Genomic DNA, 18,194 nt, shown 5'->3' on the forward strand with positions numbered 1-18,194 from the left:
CCTAAAATTAACTTAATAAACTTTTCTTAAAGTTTTAAGTCATCTTCACACTGTATGTGCGCGCCTGCACGTGGTATTTTGTGGAAGAGCCACACTCAAGGGGCCAAAGGCCCGCATGTGGCTCGCGAGCTGCGGTTTGCTGACCTCTGGTCTAAGTAAACCACTAAACTTTATGTTATAGCCAATATTTTATAAGATATCAAGGGAAATTAAGTCAGAGGAACTATTTTTAGATTTAAAATGGAAACTAGAGGTTTGATCAGTTTACTAATTCAGAGGTAAATTAGTGATCCAGAAGCAATTATTTCATTTAATCTTCTCTTCAAATATTATTTACATACATGTATTTTTATCATTTAAATATTCTTAACCATTTTACTGAAATACCGTGCATTTTCTGCATTCAGCCATATTATATCATTCAATTTTGCTTGGTGTGGATCTCGCCTGTCACTAACCTTTTGAGAAAATAAAAACACCAAAGCCATTATTAGTTTGAAACTATGATTTTTAACAACTAAATTTGAAGTTCAAATGAATTTGTAGAAATTGCTGGACCAGAGAATTATCTCCATATATAATTGCTATAAACTGACACACAGTGGTACATTTCCTCTAGAAATTATGTCCTCATGCCTTCATCAATATAAAGAGTATATCAGTCACATCTATTTTTTCCAGACATATATATATTAAAAATGACTAGCAGTGTCAAAGCTTGTATCTTTCAAAACCATCACTGAGGTCGACCTTCATCATATATTTGAGGTGTTATTTGTGTGTGTATGACAGATGCCAGAGTAACCTGATAATGTCCTTCCTTTGCTCATTTCTCTACTTGAACTTTTCATTGTTTAGCAGATATTCTTTTTATTTATGTATTAATTATATTAAAAATATATTGTGTTCTTAACTTGGAAAGCCCATGCATATGATAACCATTCTGATCTGATACTCAAGACTTCTCCTATTTGATCATGTTCCTGGTATACACAACTAAAAATTGACGTTGATACAGCGTGGGCAAGTAAGAACAGTAGATACTGGGAGAGAAATGTTAACAGGAAAAGCAAAGTTCTTACTGTATGTGTGTAACGTTAAAGGTTAGGTTTTTATTTCATTGGCCTCTAAAGCTTTCTGTTCAACCCTTAAAATAAGAGAATGACATGACATGTAGATTATTAACTTGGTTTATGACACAGTTCTGAACACCTTGACTAGAATTAATGGAAGGATATGTAAATTATTTTTCAATTTGAAAAAAAAAAGAGCACATTTTCTTACATAATCTAATTCTTTAAAAAGTAAAACTGCTATTCAGATATTCTTTCCTTTTAAAGAAAGAAATATAACACCTCTTAGCAGAACTGTGTAGGAATTACTTGGGTCAAATTTTTAGAACGTTTAAAAGTTTTCTTTGTTCAAAATTGTGCAGAATATTATCTCTGCTACTTTGACCTTTAAATACAACAGCCAGAGCAAGTTACTCTCTGTGTTTCTTTTGATTAGACGAATCAAAGGAAGAAAGAAAAGAAGAAGAGGAGGAATTAAATTTTAATGAAGACATTCTGTGTCCACATGGTAAGCTAGAAGCACAAATCTTCTGTTGTCAGACTTGAGCATGTTGTAAATACTTGGTTAACGGTTTTGTACTTTCTCTTAGGAATTAGGCCCTAATACGGCAGCCATGGCTTTTCTAAACTGTACTTGATTCTGATGTTTCTATTCTCATACCCTTCTTTTTTTTTTCCTCTCATACCCTTCTTAACTGTTAGATTCTACAGCCTGGTTTCAGGCCAATGCCTCGCACACCTTTTCTTATCCTTGCAACAATAATAATAATAATAATAATAATAATAATAATAATAATTGCCGAAACCAGTTTGGCTCAGTGGATAGGGCGTCGGCCTGCAGACTGAAAGGTCCCAGGTTCGATTCCGGTCAAGGGCATGTACCTGGGTTGCGGGCACATCCCCAGTGGGAGATGTGCAGGAGGCAGCTGATCGATGTTTCTCTCTCATCGATGTTTCTAACTCTCTATCTCTCTCCCTTTCTCTCTGTAAAAAATCAATAAAATATATTTAAAATATATATATATATATATATATATATATATATGTATATACACACACACACACACACACACACAAAATAGGATTTTTCCTATATTTAGTGGAGAAGAAACTTTTTGTCACTTGTCTCCTTGAAGGGCTATCTGAGTGGAAGGAAAGACTTCCAGTTATTTCCCATGACTGTCTTTGTCCAGTTTGAACACTTTGAGAACAGCATTCATATATTTCTTACTAGAGGCCTGGTACACGAAATTGGTGCACTGGGAGGAGGGAGGGGGCTCTCAGCCCCGCATGCGCCCTCTCACAGTCCGGGACCTCTGGCTACTTACCACCCGCCTGCTCGCAGATCCTTACTGCTCAGCTTGCTGTTCTTTAGCGCTGCTGCGGAGGCAGAAGAGGCTCCCACCGCCACCGCCACTGTGCTCGCCAGCCTTGAGCCCAGCTTCTGGCTGAGCGGCGCTCTCCCTGTGGGAGTGCACTGACTACCTGGGGGCAGCTCCTGTGTTGAGTGTCTGCACCCTAGTGGTCAGTGTGCATCAAAGCGATCAGTCGTTACACTGTTCAGTTGATTTGCATATTAGGGAGTTTTAATATATAGGATTATTATTATTAGGGGTATTTTTGGTTTAGTTTCTTAGACACTTACTCCTGTTTATTTGTTTATATATTTCTTATTTGGTCCTAGTTAGTGCTCACTATTAATAAGTAATTTTCTGCAAGGGATTCTTTATATATGAGACATGATTATCCATTCTGTTAGCACTGAAAGTCAAGTGGGTCTCTGCTTCTCAAAGCCTTCTACTATGTAAGGACCCCTCACCCCTTTTTAAAAACTTGGTTTATTCTACTAATCCACGTCTGCGCATTTCTTTCTTTCTCTTTTGGAGAGGGAGAGAGAAACATCCATGTAAGAGCACAACATTGAATAGCTGCCTCCTGCCTGTCCCTTACTGAGGGTCAACCTTTTGGTACACCGGTCAACACCCAACCAACTGAGGCACATCAGCCAAGGCATGTGTATTTCTTGTTGTGTGCTAATGTATTGCCCAATCTCAGAATGCTTGTTGGTCCTAATAATTTCCTGATTTTAGTTCTTACTTCATTGGTTCATTATGAACCAATACGTAATGTCTCACACCGTCGTGCACTCCAGCCCTTTTATATCGAGGGTCCTTGATGACAGTGGCGATAATTCTCCCCTGAATTGAATGGTCCTTGCATGCTGGTCTTTCTGGATATTGTCTCACTGCGCTTTAGCTTACTAGCTAAGTGGCATTCTCATTTACTAACCACACTACTAGGTGGTGAGGGGGGTCATCCTGGGATTTGGATTCAGGTCTCTGCATCCCAAGCCCATCTCTCCTTCTCATCCCATCACCTGCTGCCCAGTTTGTCCTCCTTACACTTGGAGTCACAGCAGGAGCACAAATGTGAGAGATGTGGCCTCCTGGGTGGTAGACAGATTGAATAAATAAGTAGGAGGCAGAGTAAATGGCCAAAAGTAGATGAGTTTTTATGGAAACACTTTCTGTCATCTCTTATTTTACCTTCACAACATAGATGTGGACCCAGGATGAGTGCCTTCCTTTTGAGAGTTGAGGAATGCTTGATCTGTGATCTGTCCCACGGTTGAAACAGTGCCAGAACTCAGATTGTCATCTCATTCCTTCGCCCACTGACTTTTGCTTGGTCTTCCCACCTCCTGTCTCTTGTCATTTCATATTACAGTTTTGATTAGAAAGCCTGGCAGAGCTGAGTGTGATTTCAGGACATGTGCTGCACTCCTCAGCAGAAATCGTGCTCGAGCTGGTTTTTAGTTCCTTAGCTTGATCTGGGACTTGTTGGCCTTTTCTTGATGTACTTTTTAAAGGATAGTTCTCAACTACTGTTTTTGTGGACATCACTTGTCCATGTACCGTGTCTATGAGATCAGGTTTTTCAAGTGTAGGACAGTGGACCTTAGAAACCCACTTGACACATTAGGTTTATATTAAAACTAGTGACCCAGTGCACGCATTTGTGCACATTGAAAGGTAATTAATTAGAAGGTGGCCTGTGGGGTGGGCCAGACATGCCCTGGAGCCAACCTCCAGTGGTCTGCCAGCGTCGCAGAGTGAGCGGGGTCCCTTCGGCTGGTGGGGTCCCTTGGCCTGGCCTGCTGGGATCGGGTCAAAACCTGCTGTCCATCCCCGAGGATTTCCGGAGTGTGAGAGGGCACTCTGCAAAGTTGCTGTTATACAGGGTGTGGAACAGAAACGCAAGTTGTGCAATAAACCAGATTCAGGGCCGATAGAGCCCCAGCAACAACATAACCCTTGGGCAGAGGTGGAATTGTGCGGCCCCATGAGGAATCGGGCTCCTCTTCTCTGGTTTTGGGGTGTGGCACCCCAGAACCACCGCTGCTAAGTCACTGCAGTTCCACAACTCTGTTGAGCGCCTGCCCCCTGGTGGTCAGTGAGCGTCATAGCGACTGGTTGGACTGTCAGACACTTAGTGCATTAGCCTTTTATATCCATAGATTTGTTCCTGGATTGTGATTGTGCTGGTGATGGTGGTAGTGATGGTAGTACTGAATACAAGCAGTAGTGAGATGATAGTGGGCATGTACTGAATGTTTATACACATGCTGGATTAACTCGTTTATAAAACAATGCTGAGAAGTCAGTATTACTGTCATATCCATCGTACTGATGAGTAAGTAAGCTGAGGCATAGAGATTTAAGAATCATTTGCTCAAGATCACCACATTTAATGGATAATTTTACCTAGGTGCATAATTGTCTCAAATTAGACTTTTCTTCAGAAATTTAAAGGACTTGCACTACCTCTCATTGTGCATTTTGTCCATTATGCGTAGGTGATTCCTTTCATTCCCTTTTGGCAGCTTGTAAGATTTTTTTCCTCTGTGTTCACTGGCATCTCACACTGGCCTGCCCTGGTGCAGGCCCTACCTCCCCTCCCTTATTGTGCGAGGTGCTTGTGGAGGCCGGGTGCACCCAGGAGGGCCTCACTGGGGAATTCCCAATGTCAGTATCTGCTCTTGGGCTGCTCCGATGGGAAATGCAGCCATGGCTGTGCCTGTTCTCGGGTAGTAGAGAGAAGAGGGCTTGGGAGACTGCCTTTGTGTCAGCTCATTGCCTCCCTCGTCTCTGTGCTTCGTGTCCCCTGGTGTAGAGATCTGGCGCTTTATGTCACCAGAGAAGCTATGGTCTTCTTTGTGGGTAGAGGGAAGCAGAAAATATTAACTGCCTCTTCAATAGACTTTAATTCATTCTGGGTTTTTTTTAACCCCACCTGTACTTCCAGGTGCCCACAATTTCTAGGCAGTTGTGCAGTGTAATAAATCTTGTTACTTCTTGACTTTTGCCAATTTAGAATTCATTTTTCATATGTTTCATCTGTCTGCTTTTTAGCTTCTAAAGTTTTTGTTGCTGTTGTTCCCTCTCTGTTCATCCATCATTGTGATTTGAGATCTTTTTAAAAATTCCCTTTACTGTGGTTTAATGGTGTTTCAAGAGGCAACTGGAAGTAAATGCAGTTTTAACATCATTTTTTTTTCTGGAAGTGCTTGTTTTGAATTTTCTTATTTTTTTATAACAACCCCCCCCCCCCCCCCTTAAACCTTTGGGTTATATCACTCATATACAGAGGAAGAGTTTTTTCCTTTATTTTTTTAAGAAGGAAAAAAAGGAAACCACTTAAAATTATTTTTAATTTTAATTGCCTTGGAGTGCTTTCTAGACAATCAGGTCATAGAAATCATACCTTTCCTTATTACGGCTGCATTCTATTTCACTATGAAGATGTGCTAGACTAGGTTTGGATAATCAATCTTTTAAAAATACTTCCTAATTGTGTCTTAGGGTATGCTTGTTGGAGTAAGTTTTTATAGCCCCAGAGGAAATTTAAGTTAATAGCCTACTCAGAAAAAAAGTTAAATTTTACATTGTGACCTATTTTTCTCTGGTATTAAGTTTATTAAAGCAAAGTAATCTTTTCTTGGGATTATTCAAAGGTCGATAAGAGGTGAAGGGTGGCAGTTATGAAGATATATTTATAGGTATTAGAAGTTACGGGGTTTGAATGAAACAGACCTGGGTTCATAGTCCAGCTTCATTATTCACCAGCTGTGGAGCCCTAGGTGTATTAATTTCTCTGATTCTCAGTTTATTTATTATTAGGTGAAACACATGAAGCAAAGGATGATACTTACTTTATTTATTTTAGTAATTGTTTCTTTTTTAAACCAGTGATATTCACCAGTGTGTGTCTCAAGATTTTTTTTTTATGTATACTTTTTTAAAAATTATTTATTTATTTTTTTTATTGATTTTTTACAGAGAGGAAGGGAGAGAGATAGAGAGTTAGAAACATCGATGAGAGAGAAACATCGATCAGCTGCCTCCTGCACATCTCCCACTGGGGATGTGCCCGCAACTCAGGTACATGCCCTTGACCGGAATCGAACCTGGGACCCTTCAGTCCGCAGGCCGACGCTCTATCCACTGAGCCAAACCGGTTTCGGCTTTATGTATACTTTTATTTATTTATTTTAATCCTCACTTGAGGATATTTGACTTTTAGAGAGAGAGGAAGGGAGAGGGAGACAGAGAGAAACACCGATGTGAGAGAGAGAGAGAGACACACACATTGATTGTTTGCCCCCCGCATGTTCCCCAGCCAGGTCTGGGAACCTGCAATGGAAGTACGTGCCCTTGACCAGAATCGAACCCGGGACCCTTCAGTCCGCAGGCCATTGCTTCATTCACTGAGCCAAACTGGCTAGGGCAGAATGCTGTTGTCTTTAGAAAGCTTTATTACTTTTAACAAACATGGAGGTGCCTGGCAAACGGGGATAGAAAACATGTGGCCTTGGAAACTTACAGATGGTTTTCTGGGTAATGACCCATATAGGTACATAGGGACAGTTCATTAATTCATCAGTTAGGAAGAGCTGAGACAATGAAAACTAGAACCACAAATGGAGTGAGAGGTAGAGTGGGGGAAAGGCACCAAGGAGGGGCTGCTGAGGTTGCAGGCTTCTGCCATTTGGGCGTTCCCACAACCTTCCGACCTTCCAAGAAGAGGAAGGGTGGTGGTCACTGTCCTGTTTTTTTCTCTGCGGATTTTTAAAGATTGGGGTGATGGCAGTAGGAAACTAACAGGATCTTGTCTGGGGACAGTTAACCAGTTGGATACTAGATTACTTTATTATTTAACTTTGAATCGGTAACAAGAGAATGGACACCACCTTGAAAACACCATTTTAATTCAGGATGATTTCAGTGAGGTAACACAATCAAATGGGAGGAAATACAGTCCGCAGGAAATTGTGAGGCAAGTGTGGGCGGAGATGAAATGCCTCGTGCAGAGCCACCAGGATCCCGGGAGCCCCTCTCACCAGCAGGAAGAAAGACAGGAAATGCACAGCGCGAGTCTCATGCAATTGTCTTTATTGCCTGGTTTTTCAACCACAGATACAATGAAGGACATAAAGGAATGGCTCCTTTAGAATGAGATAAAATAAACAAAATTAGAGATTTCTGAAACCAAAGAAAGAATTGAACACTTTAGAAAAGAGAATATTTTTCTTAGGTTTAAGAAATAGGAAACATCTGTTTTGGAGGCTATATGTTGACTTTTTTGGTTTAAATGTAAAAAAAAAAATTTTTTTTTAATACTCAGGGGAGTTGTGCATATCTGAAAACGAAAGAAGACTTGTTTCTAAAGAGGCCTGGAGCAAATTGCAACAGTACTTTCCAAAGGCTCCCGAGTTTCCCAGTTACAAAGAATGCTGTTCACAGTGCAAGGTACTGAACACAAGTCTCCTCCCTGTACCGCTTCCCGAGAATTAGCCTTGTTAGAACTTCTGCTGAGGGGGTGGGGAGGAGGCACGCCCGGGGCTGTCAGCAGGAGATGGTTGATTGCTTCATTCTCTTTCAGATTTTAGAAAGAGAAGGGGAAGAAAACGAAGCCTTACATAAGATGATTGCAAACGAGCAGAAGACTTCTCTCCCCAATTTATTCCAGGACAAAAGCAGACCTTGTCTTAGTAACTGGCCAGAGGTATAAGGATCCCCACCAAGGACAGAATTCATCTTGCGTTTCAGAGGCTTTTCTGCTGTATTGCTTCCAAACAATCCGAGCTTCTCTGATTCTCTTTGTTTAGTTTTTATCTAATCAGGGGGCTTTACTCTAATTCTGTTTCTTGGTAGCGGGCTGTGTTTTCATTTTATTTATAAAGCTTAGTGCATGGAAAAACATGTTTCCCTAAAGGATTCAGGTTAAGAACACAGTGTATTGATGCCTGCTTTAATGTGACTTTGCTGTTCTAGGATACAGATGTCCTCTACATTGTGTCACAGTTCTTTGTAGAAGAATGGCGGAAATTTGTCAGGTAGAATCCAAAAATGTTTCTATTTCCCTTTTTCGGGGGTTGATTTTAGTGTTTTAAGAATTCATGGATTCTGATCATCATACCTTTTTAGTTACTTTTTCTAGCATGTGCTAAAAGCTTTCTTTTAAGTTAAAGGAATAATCAAGAGAAACATTTAATTACTAATATCCTTTTCAATACATCTCTCATTTTTAACTAATGGAGCACTCTTCTGTTTACTCATGCAGTAGTGAATATATTGATCCTCCTTGTCTCATTTGAGTAGGAAACCTACGCGATGTAGTCCCGTGTCATCGGTCGGAAACAGTGCTCTTCTATGTCCCCACGGGGGACTCATGTTCACATTCGCTTCCATGACCAAAGAAGATTCTAAACTGTGAGTTTTTTCTCTTCATGCAATTTGTCTGTTTCTCATGATTAGCAAATTTTAAGAATCTAGTCCCTTGCTGAATTGTGGGTTTTTCCCCTCTTTCATATACTCACTCTACCAGAATGAGCACTTTTTTAAAAAAAAGAAAGACCTGCTACTCCATAAAAGGCAAGAGGCTGACCATGGGCACCTTGCTCTTTGTTTCTTCCTTCCTGGAGCCCTGCTTTCTCCTCTGAAGCTGCTGCTAACAGTGTCTGTAGGTGGCCCTCTTTCCTAGGAACACATAGCAGCCAGGGTCTTGGTAGTTTTTATCGTCAGCCACCAGACTTCATAAAGTAGAAGGGAGGCAGCATGGCACTGAGCTGGAATCTCAGGGTCCTAAATCCAAAATTGTGTTCCATTCCTTTAGTGTTTCCAAAGGGGCTCATCTATGACATTCACCCATTATGTTACCAGTTTGTCTTTTAAAATAAATTTTAAATAGTTATATAAGATAGGTAGAATGCCCCTGACCTTGCCTGTAAACCATGAAAAGAAAATTGAAACATAAATATTTCTCTGGGACAAAGCTAGAATTTGGGAGTTTATTATTCCTATATCAATACTTTTTTAAAAAAAATAAATTTTATTGATTTTTCACAGAGAGGAAGGGAGAAGGATAGAGAGTTAGAAACATCTATGAGAGAGAAACATCGATCAGCTGCCTCCTGCACACTCCCCACTGGGGATGTGTCCGCAACCAAGGTACATGCCCTTCACTGGAATCGAACCTGGGACTCTTCAGTCAGCAGGCCATCACTCTATCCACTGAGCCAAACTGGTCAGGGCCCTATATCAGTACTTGTTAACATCAGTGCCGGAAGCTTAGCGTATACATATATTTTCTTCTAGGTTCTCCCCTGTTTGTTGGGGCGATCTAATCTAATAAAAGAGAAACATGCAAATTGACCATAACTTTGCTATGCCCCAGGCCACACCCACCAGCCAATTAGAGCAACTATAGGCAAATTAGCCCAACCAAGATGGTGGCTTGCAGCCACAGAGATGGAGCAAGCAGGAGGCTTGGTTGCCCCGGCAATGGAGGAAGCCAAGCTTCCTGCCTGCCCTGGCCGGCTGTGGCCTGCACTAAAGGCAACAAAGTTTCAATTATAGAAGATAAATAAATCCCAGATACCTGCTTCCAGCCAGCCTCCACTGGGAGCTTGGGTGGCTGGGGGCTGTGGCCAGCCTGCAAACAGCCATCAACCACCACCCAGGCTGGCCAGGCACCCCAGGGGGGACCCCCCACCCTGAAGGGGCTGTGGCCAGCCTGCAAACAGCCATCAGCCCTTCACCCAAGCTGGCTACACCCTCAAGGGGTGAGGGTCCCTGCTGGGAGGGCTTGACTAGCCTGCAAACAGCCCTCAGCCCCTCACCCAGGCTGTCCAAGCACCCCAGCGGGGATCCCCCTCCCTAAAGGGGGTGTGGCCAACCTGAAAACAGCCCCCAGCTCCTCACCCAGACTGGCCAGGCACCCCAGCGGGACCCCTACCCTGATCCAGGACACCCTTCAGGGCAAACCAGCCAGCCCCCACCCATGCACCAGGCATATAATAAAAGGGCAATATGCAAATTGACCCTAACAGCAGAAGGACTGGGAATGATTGGTCACTATGACACACACTGACCACCATGGGGCAGACGCTCCTGGTGGGAGCTCTGCTCAGCCACAAGCCAGGCTGACGGCAGCCAGCACAGCAGTGATGGCGGGAGCCTCTCGTGCCTCCTCAGGAGCGCTAAGGATGTCTGACTGCAGCTTAGGCCTGGTCCCCGCTGGCAACTGGACATACCCCGAGGGCTGCCGGGCTGCCAGAGGGATGTCTGACTGCCAGCTTAGGCCTGGTCCCCGCTGGCAACTGGACATACCCCGAGGGCTGCCGGGCTGCCAGAGGGATGTCTGACTGCCAGCTTAGGCCCGATCCCCCCCCCCCCCCCCCCCCCCAGGGAGCGGGCCTAAGCCAGCAGGTGGACATCCCCCGAGGGGTCCCAGACTGCAAGAGGGCACAGGCCGGGCTGAGGGACCCCCCCGAGTGCACAAATTTTTGTGCACTGGGCCTCTAGTATCTCTAATAATAAAGCAAACAAATGTGGGCCACCAATTACTTAAAAGTTAAACAATTCAAATATAATTGAAGGGCCCTCAGTACTTAACCTTCTATTCCTCCTTTTCTCTTTTTATTCCCGACTGTCTCACAGTAACCACTGTCCTGAATTCTTTTTTCTTTATTAATTAAGGTATTACATATGTGTCCTTATCCCCCCATTGCCGCCCCCCCCCGCCCCCTTTCATGCCCTCACCCCCCTGGTGTCTGCGTCCATTGGTTAGCTTATAGGCATGCATACAAGTCCTTTGGTTGATCTCTCCCCTTTACCCCCACCCTCCCCTACCTTCCCTCTGAGGTTTGATGATCTGATCAATGCTTCTCTATCTCTGGATCTGTTTTTGTTCATCATTTTATGTTTTTCATTATAATTCACAAATGAGTGAGATCGTGTGATATTTATCTTTCTCCAACCGACTTATTTCACTTAGCATCTCCAGGTCCATCCATGCTGTTGCAAATGGTAAAAGTTCCTCTTTTTTTATGTAGCAGTGAAATATTCCATTGTGTAGATGTCCCACAGTTTTTTAATCAACTTATCTGCTGATGGGCACTTAGGCTGCTTCCAAATCTTAGCTATTGTAAATTGTGCTGCTATGAATAGGGGTGCATATGTCCTTTCTGATTGGTGTTTCTAGTTTCTTGGGATATTCCTAGAAGTGGGATCACTGGGTCAAATAGTCCTGAATTTTTGAGGGTTATCCATCTCAGAAAGTATTTCTTTAAACACACACACAGAGTAATGTTTTGCGTGGTTAAAATTTTTTCTAGCCTTGGCCAGTGTGGCTAGATTGGTCGGAGCATCATACCATGCACCGAAAGATTGCCAGTTCCGTTGCTGATCAGAGCACATACCTGGGTTGTGGTTGTCCCAGTTTGGGGTGCTTAAGGAGGCAATTGATGGATGTTTCTCTCTCTCTCTCCCTCTCCCCCCTTTCCTCCCCCATTCTCCCTCTCTCCCAACTTTTTTCTTAACCCCCCTTCCCTTCTCTCTAAAATCAGTAAAAAACCATATCCAACTACCTTCTTTCTCAATTTAGGTTTTTGAGATTTAACCAAGTTGATTCATGTAACTTCAGTTCATTTTGTTTCTTTGCTTTGGTAGCATTCGTTTCTGTGGAAAAAAACACCCGAACCACTGTTCCTCGTTGCTGATGAGGTGGCTTTCCCCTCTGATTCCTCTGTATTAAATGCTGGTTGTGATGATTTCTGTTTAGGAGACTAATGGATGATATCAGTTCTCTGAATTAAGGCATGTTGTGTTTTTTTGCACAGTATAGCTCTCATATGGCCCAGTGAGTGGCAAATGATACAAAAGCTGTTTGTTGTGGATCATGTAATTAAAATCACAAGAACTGAAGTGGAAGACGTAAATCCTTCAGAAACACAGTATATTTCTGAGCCTAGTAAGTTTTCATACTGCTTTTGGTTTGCGTAGTGAAGAGTTGACATTGTAAGGGAAGTAAGAGCATGTGGATATTATGTCCTCTACTTAAAATTAAAGGTCCCATGGCAGTCCAAACTAATACTCCCCAAGGTGTAGGGGGTGGGGAGCCATCATTACAATTATGTCATGATTTGTACGTTTATTTGTTGATAGTAAATGGGTTTCTGTATTGTTGCTATTTGCATATAACAGTGCAACAGTTCAGCAGTTAATAGAAAATATGAGTAATTGTTGAATGAATACTCACTGGTAACTTTGATACATGTTTTTAGATATTTGGGTCTTCTATTTCCCTTTTCTTTAGAACTCTGCCCAGAATGCAGAGAGGGCTTACTGTGTCAACAGCAGAGGGACCTGCGTGAATACACTCAAGCCACCATCTATGTCCATAAAGTTGTGGATAATAAAAAGGTACCAGTCCCTCTTGTGGCCCTGGCTGGTAATGGTCAGGCTCGTGTTTTTCACTTGCTGTTGGGAGTTTCCCCGAGGACTGCTGAGGATCACATTTTTGTTTCCATGGAGCTTTTGGTATAAAAATTAAAATTAGACAGGAATTGAATACGAATAGTTATGTGGTTGCTGGTGGAATGAATATTCGGCACACAAACAGTTACTGAATGTCATCTGTGTGTCTGGAATGGCTTCACTGCTGGGGATACAGTGGTGAAGAAGACAGACGAGGAGCCGGCCTCCAGAGCATTTGTGCCTCGTGAGTTACATCACGTAGCATTGGGACTCCTGCTGTCTGAACCACGGGACAGTCAGTGTGCTGGGAGAAATGCAGAGCATCTCCGAACTGCCGCACGATAACATCATCGTTAAAGCCATCACAATGACTGTTCTGTGCAGATCACTGACATTATGGTGGCTGCATTAGATGCAAGAATAAACCACAGGATAAACTTAACCTGTTACAGGAGGATCCAGAGCCCCTGAGTCTTGAACCTCTGGTGTGTGTGTGTGATCCCAGCGGTGATAAAGGTGTCCCTCCTCTTGATAGCGGTGGACAGCCAAAGCCCCTCCGTGACTCATCTTCTGAGGTCTGACCTATGTCTGTCTCTGCTTTCCTCGCACGTTCAGGTGATGAAGGATTCCGCTCCGGAGCTGAATGTGAGCAGTTCCGAAACAGAGGAGGATAAGGAAGAAGCTAAACCAGACGGAGAAAAGGACCCAGACTTTAATCAGGTACGTGTTGAAGCGGCTTTTCTTCGTCGTGCCTTCGGCTGAGCTGGCAGGAAGGGCAGCCTCTCCGTGCCCCAGGCGTGTCTCCACACCCGTGTGGGTATTGAGCCTCGACACCCTTCGTTCTGGTGGCATGCAGTAGCCGTCCTGATGTCTCATGAAAAGCTCTGGGCAGCATTATTACAAAACCACAGTAACACATTTTTAGCTAGAAAAGAAGGCTAAAACAAGACCCATATCTTGGTTTGTTGCTTAATCATGGAATCTTTAGGTATAAAAAAGCCGTCTTAGATTTCCTCATAAATAAAATAAACAATAGATTTAATAATGGAGTTTATAGATGAGATTTTTGGGTCTGTAAGTAGACAACTAACCATGTCAACATTAGTCTTTTCTATTCCATTATGATTTCCTATCCCCTCTCCTTTTTTGGTTGCTTGATTATATTCTGCATGCTCATTGTATTGGGAAACTTGTCTTAAGAACAGGAAATAACGGAGGAATATGTTTGGTTGATGTACGATGTAGATAAGTTTGATCTTCTCCAAAAGTCAGGCCACTGTGTTCCAGGATATTCTATGGATACCCTAAATTCATTAAATTTCTACTCTACCTAGAGTTTAGTTTTAACAGATGAGAGATTTTCTTTTTCTGCCAAAATACAGGGTAGTCAAATGATGGTTGTCCTTCTCCCTGACGGAGTAAATGGTATAGTGATCGTCTGCTGTATCTGTGAGAGCGGAACTCTGTGCTGGTCCTGTCTGTGCTCACCGATCCTGCTATTTCATTTTTAACGTTGATGGAGAAAGTCTGAAAAGCCCTCTTTGATTTGAATCTTGGTCTCCCCGAGCAAAATGTTACTTGTGGTTTCCCAGTTGGCAGAGAGATACGTCAGCATTTCCTTTCTGTGCTGTCGCATCTCATAAATGTTAACTGTAAAACACCTGTGAGAGAACAAAATCGTGCACTATGTGCACCATCCTTCTGACAGCAATCAGCCACTCTTATTAAAGTTGTCCTACCAGATTCGTATTTCAGTCCGTCAGCATTGGGGGCCTTGGCTTCAGTGCCAGTTCAGATCTATACATTTCAAAATACGTTTTTATTGGTTTGAGAGAGAATATCATTGAGAAAGAGAAACATTGGTTGTCTGCCTCCTGCAGGCCACACTCCTGACTTGGGATCAAGCTAGCAACCCAGGCATGTGCCCCGGCTGGGAATCTGCATGGGATGACCCTCAACCAACAGCCACACTGGCCGTGTAAACATGTGTACATTTTACAGGAATGAAGGCTTACAGCCCTGAGGGGATGTTTTCCTATGGCAAATAACCCCCCTATTAAAACCCATGTGCATATACAGTGGGGCCTTGACTTACGAGTGTCCCGACTAACGAGTTTTTTGAGATACCAGCTGTCTCTCAGCCCATTTTTTTTTTTTTCTCAGCCCATTTTTTGCATTGAGTTGATAGAGTAATTTGATTTAACGAGCTAAGGAGCTCGGATGCCTTCTGTTATGAGGGATGGTTTTTGAGATGACAGAGTTAAATAATGTCTCTTTGTAGGAGTTTGCAAACCTCTCTGCCTTTGTAATCTGTTTGTTGTCCACTTTTTCATGTCTCAAATCCTTATACAGTTCATCTTCCATGATCTTCACAGATCTGCAAACAAGTCTGTTTGTGTTTCTAGCTGATACATTAAAAGAGTGTGTGTGCGTGTGTGTATGCACACGTGTGCATACCCATTCTGATTTACAGCTTCATTCTCTTTTTGGTTTGCTTGGCTGGCAATACCATACTGTTGATCAGCTGCCTTCTGCACGCCCCTTACTGGGGATCGAGCCCACAACCCGGGTACGTGCCCTTGACTGGAATAGAACCTGGGAACCTTCAGTCGGAAGGCAGATAGATGCTCTATTCACTGAGCCAAACCATACGGTTTTAATTATTACCTCTTGGATGTATGGTTTAATAATCCATTGGGAATCTCATCTTTTCCCTATGTTTTTTATTACCTGTGGTCACCAACTCACTTTCTGTTCCCTCTGGTAAACTTTAAATTAGTTTGTAAAACTTGACGTGTGCCGAAACCGGTTTGGCTCAGTGGATGGAGCGTCGGCCTGCGGACGGAAGGGTCCCAGGTTCAATTCCGGTCAAGGGCATGTGCCTGGGTTGCGGGCACATCCCCAGTGGGGGATGTGCAGGAGGCGGCTGATCGATGTTTCTCTCTCGTCGATGTTTCTGACTCTCTCTCTCTCTCTCTCTCTCTCTCTCTCCCTCTCTGTAAAAAATCAATAAAATATATTAAAAAAAAAAACTTGACGTGTATGTTCTTAGTTTCTGTTATTTCAAGCTTTGCTTTTTCATCTAAGAAGTATTTAGAAAACTCTTTACATTTTCAAGAGATTTAGGCTTTTGGAAAGCTGACTTTTTTGAGTATGTAGTTTTATTCATTGGTCATAACCACATCAATTTACAAAAGTGAATGTGGAATTCTTCGATGTGGATGACAACAGATTTCACATGTACAAATATGATAGAGGACGTTGGGAAACATTGCTTTTTATGCTGTAATTACATTTTATACTTTGTAATTTTCTTCTATCTTCTCCTTGTTTGGAAGTTGTAATACTCTAGAATGTTTTAAATAGTTCTTGTCCCACAATAAAATCTCAAGTGTAACCTTCCTTCTTTAGAAAAGAGTAGAGTCCCAGAATATCAAGTCTTTTCAGCATGCCAGCCTCCTCAAACCTTTTCTTTGTAACAGAGTTGACCCTTGAGCAACACTGGGTTCGGGCTGCTGACCCCGCGCACAGTCAAAAATCCACGTATAACTTTTGACTCCCCAGAAATTTTCCTAATAGCCTAGTGTTGACGGGAAGCCTTATCCATAACAAACACATTTTGTATATTATGCATAATACATACTGTGTTCTTCCAATAAGGTGAGCTAGAGGAAGGAAAATGTTACAAGAAAATCATAAGGAAGGGCCCTGGCCAGTGAGCTCGGTTGGTTGGGTGTCATCCTGGGTACCAGAAGATTCCCGTCAGGCGCATGCCCAGGGTGCATGCTGGAGTCCCGGCAGGGGGCGTGCAGGAGTTAGCTGCTGATGCTTTGCTCTCGAATTGCTGTTTCTCCCTCCCTTCCTCTCTCTCTAAAAATCAATGAAAATATTTTTAAGAATTAAAATCATAAGGAAGAGAAAATACAATTATTGTATGTACTGGGGGGGAAAAATCCACGTTTAAATGAACCTGCAGAGTTCAAACCCGTGTTGTTCAGGGTCAACTGTACATTACAGTATCTCAGTACAGAGGTAGCTTTTATAATTGCTGTTTTAAATCCCTCTAATAGCAAATGATTTCTAGTTGTCCTTAATGGAGATGAACAAATCTCTTTTCCTCTTTTCTCTTAAGCTAGATCAACACAGTTCCTTTGACTTTGACCTAATCTACAATTTAGGTTAATAATGAACCCAGTATTGGTTATCACTTAGGTAACTAAAAGCCATTTAAAACCAATGGGCTGCTTTTTGTCAGATAAGTTGGATTTAAATTCTATGGATTTTTTTTAAAGTAATTCTGGGAAAAGCTTTTAGACCCATTTAAAACCAGTCATTAACGTATCATGCTTAATGCTCAGGGCTTTGTTATTTGGTTGTGTTTTGTGAGTCTAAAGTAAAATTTCACATTACTGTAGATATTTTTCCTAATTGTGGAATTTCAGTCCAGTTTTTCTTTCAATAGTCGATCGAGATTAAGAAAAATGTTTCATCAGCTTTGACTTTTTATGAACTCCCATGTTTCCTTAACCTTTACTGACGATTGTCAGAATCATTGGACCCAGCCTGGTGTGGTTCCTAGCCTGTGGGCATCACCCTAAACAAATGCTCTTCTGTGTTTGCATCCTGATCCCCTTCCGCTTTGTAAATCTCTGGAGCTCCCATGGTAATGACTGTGGCATCTGTGTCCATAATGATCCCGAAACCGCTCTGCTGTGCACAGCTGACGAGCCAGTGCCTCATGGTTACCTCATTCAGTTTTCATTAAATCAGGGAAAAGGGTTCTTTTTTGTTTGTTTTTGTTAATCCTCACCTGAGGACATTTTTCCCATTAATGTGTAGAGAGAGTAGAAGGGAGGGAAGAGGAAGAGAAAAACATTGATGTGAGAGTGACACACATTGATTGGTTGCCTCCCACATGTGCACTGACCAGGGCCAGGAATACAACCTACCATCCATGTATGTGCCCATGACCAGCAATTGAACCTGTGACCCTTCATTACGTTGCTTGACGCTCTAACCGCTGACCCATACCGGCCAGGGCCTCTGTGAGACTCTTGATGAGGCATTTATAGGATGCCTTGTAGAAGCGGAAGGGGATCAGGATGCAAACACAGAAGAGCATTTGTTTAGGGTGATGCCCACAGGCTAGGAACCGCACCAGGCTGGGTCCAATGATTCTGACAATCGTCCGGAAAGGTTAAGGAAACACGGGAGTTCATAAAAAGTCAAAGCTGAGGAAACTTGTAGAATGACATTTGGTCCTGACCTATTATGTTTTCCTTAAGACTAGTATCAGATGTAT

The 18,194-nt window shown here is 42.6% G+C and overlaps 1 protein-coding gene across 6 annotated transcripts in view; it reads left to right on the top strand.

Moving 5' to 3' along the window:
* USP48 (ubiquitin specific peptidase 48) overlaps positions 1-18,194 on the top strand; it is a 67,338-nt gene that overhangs the window by 36,883 nt on the left and 12,261 nt on the right. For all 6 annotated transcript variants that reach the window (XM_059690936.1, XM_059690937.1, XM_059690933.1 and 3 more), the window contains 8 exons: positions 1,510-1,581; positions 7,758-7,882; positions 8,016-8,138; positions 8,408-8,469; positions 8,735-8,845; positions 12,256-12,386; positions 12,732-12,838; positions 13,508-13,612. In XM_059690936.1, the coding sequence (XP_059546919.1) occupies positions 1,510-1,581; positions 7,758-7,882; positions 8,016-8,138; positions 8,408-8,469; positions 8,735-8,845; positions 12,256-12,386; positions 12,732-12,838; positions 13,508-13,612 (836 nt within the window). The remainder of the gene's footprint in view (positions 1-1,509; positions 1,582-7,757; positions 7,883-8,015; positions 8,139-8,407; positions 8,470-8,734; positions 8,846-12,255; positions 12,387-12,731; positions 12,839-13,507; positions 13,613-18,194) is intronic.

The sequence above is a fragment of the Myotis daubentonii genome, chromosome 3 (assembly GCF_963259705.1).
Source record: "Myotis daubentonii chromosome 3, mMyoDau2.1, whole genome shotgun sequence".
NCBI classification, from domain to species: Eukaryota; Metazoa; Chordata; class Mammalia; order Chiroptera; family Vespertilionidae; genus Myotis; species Myotis daubentonii.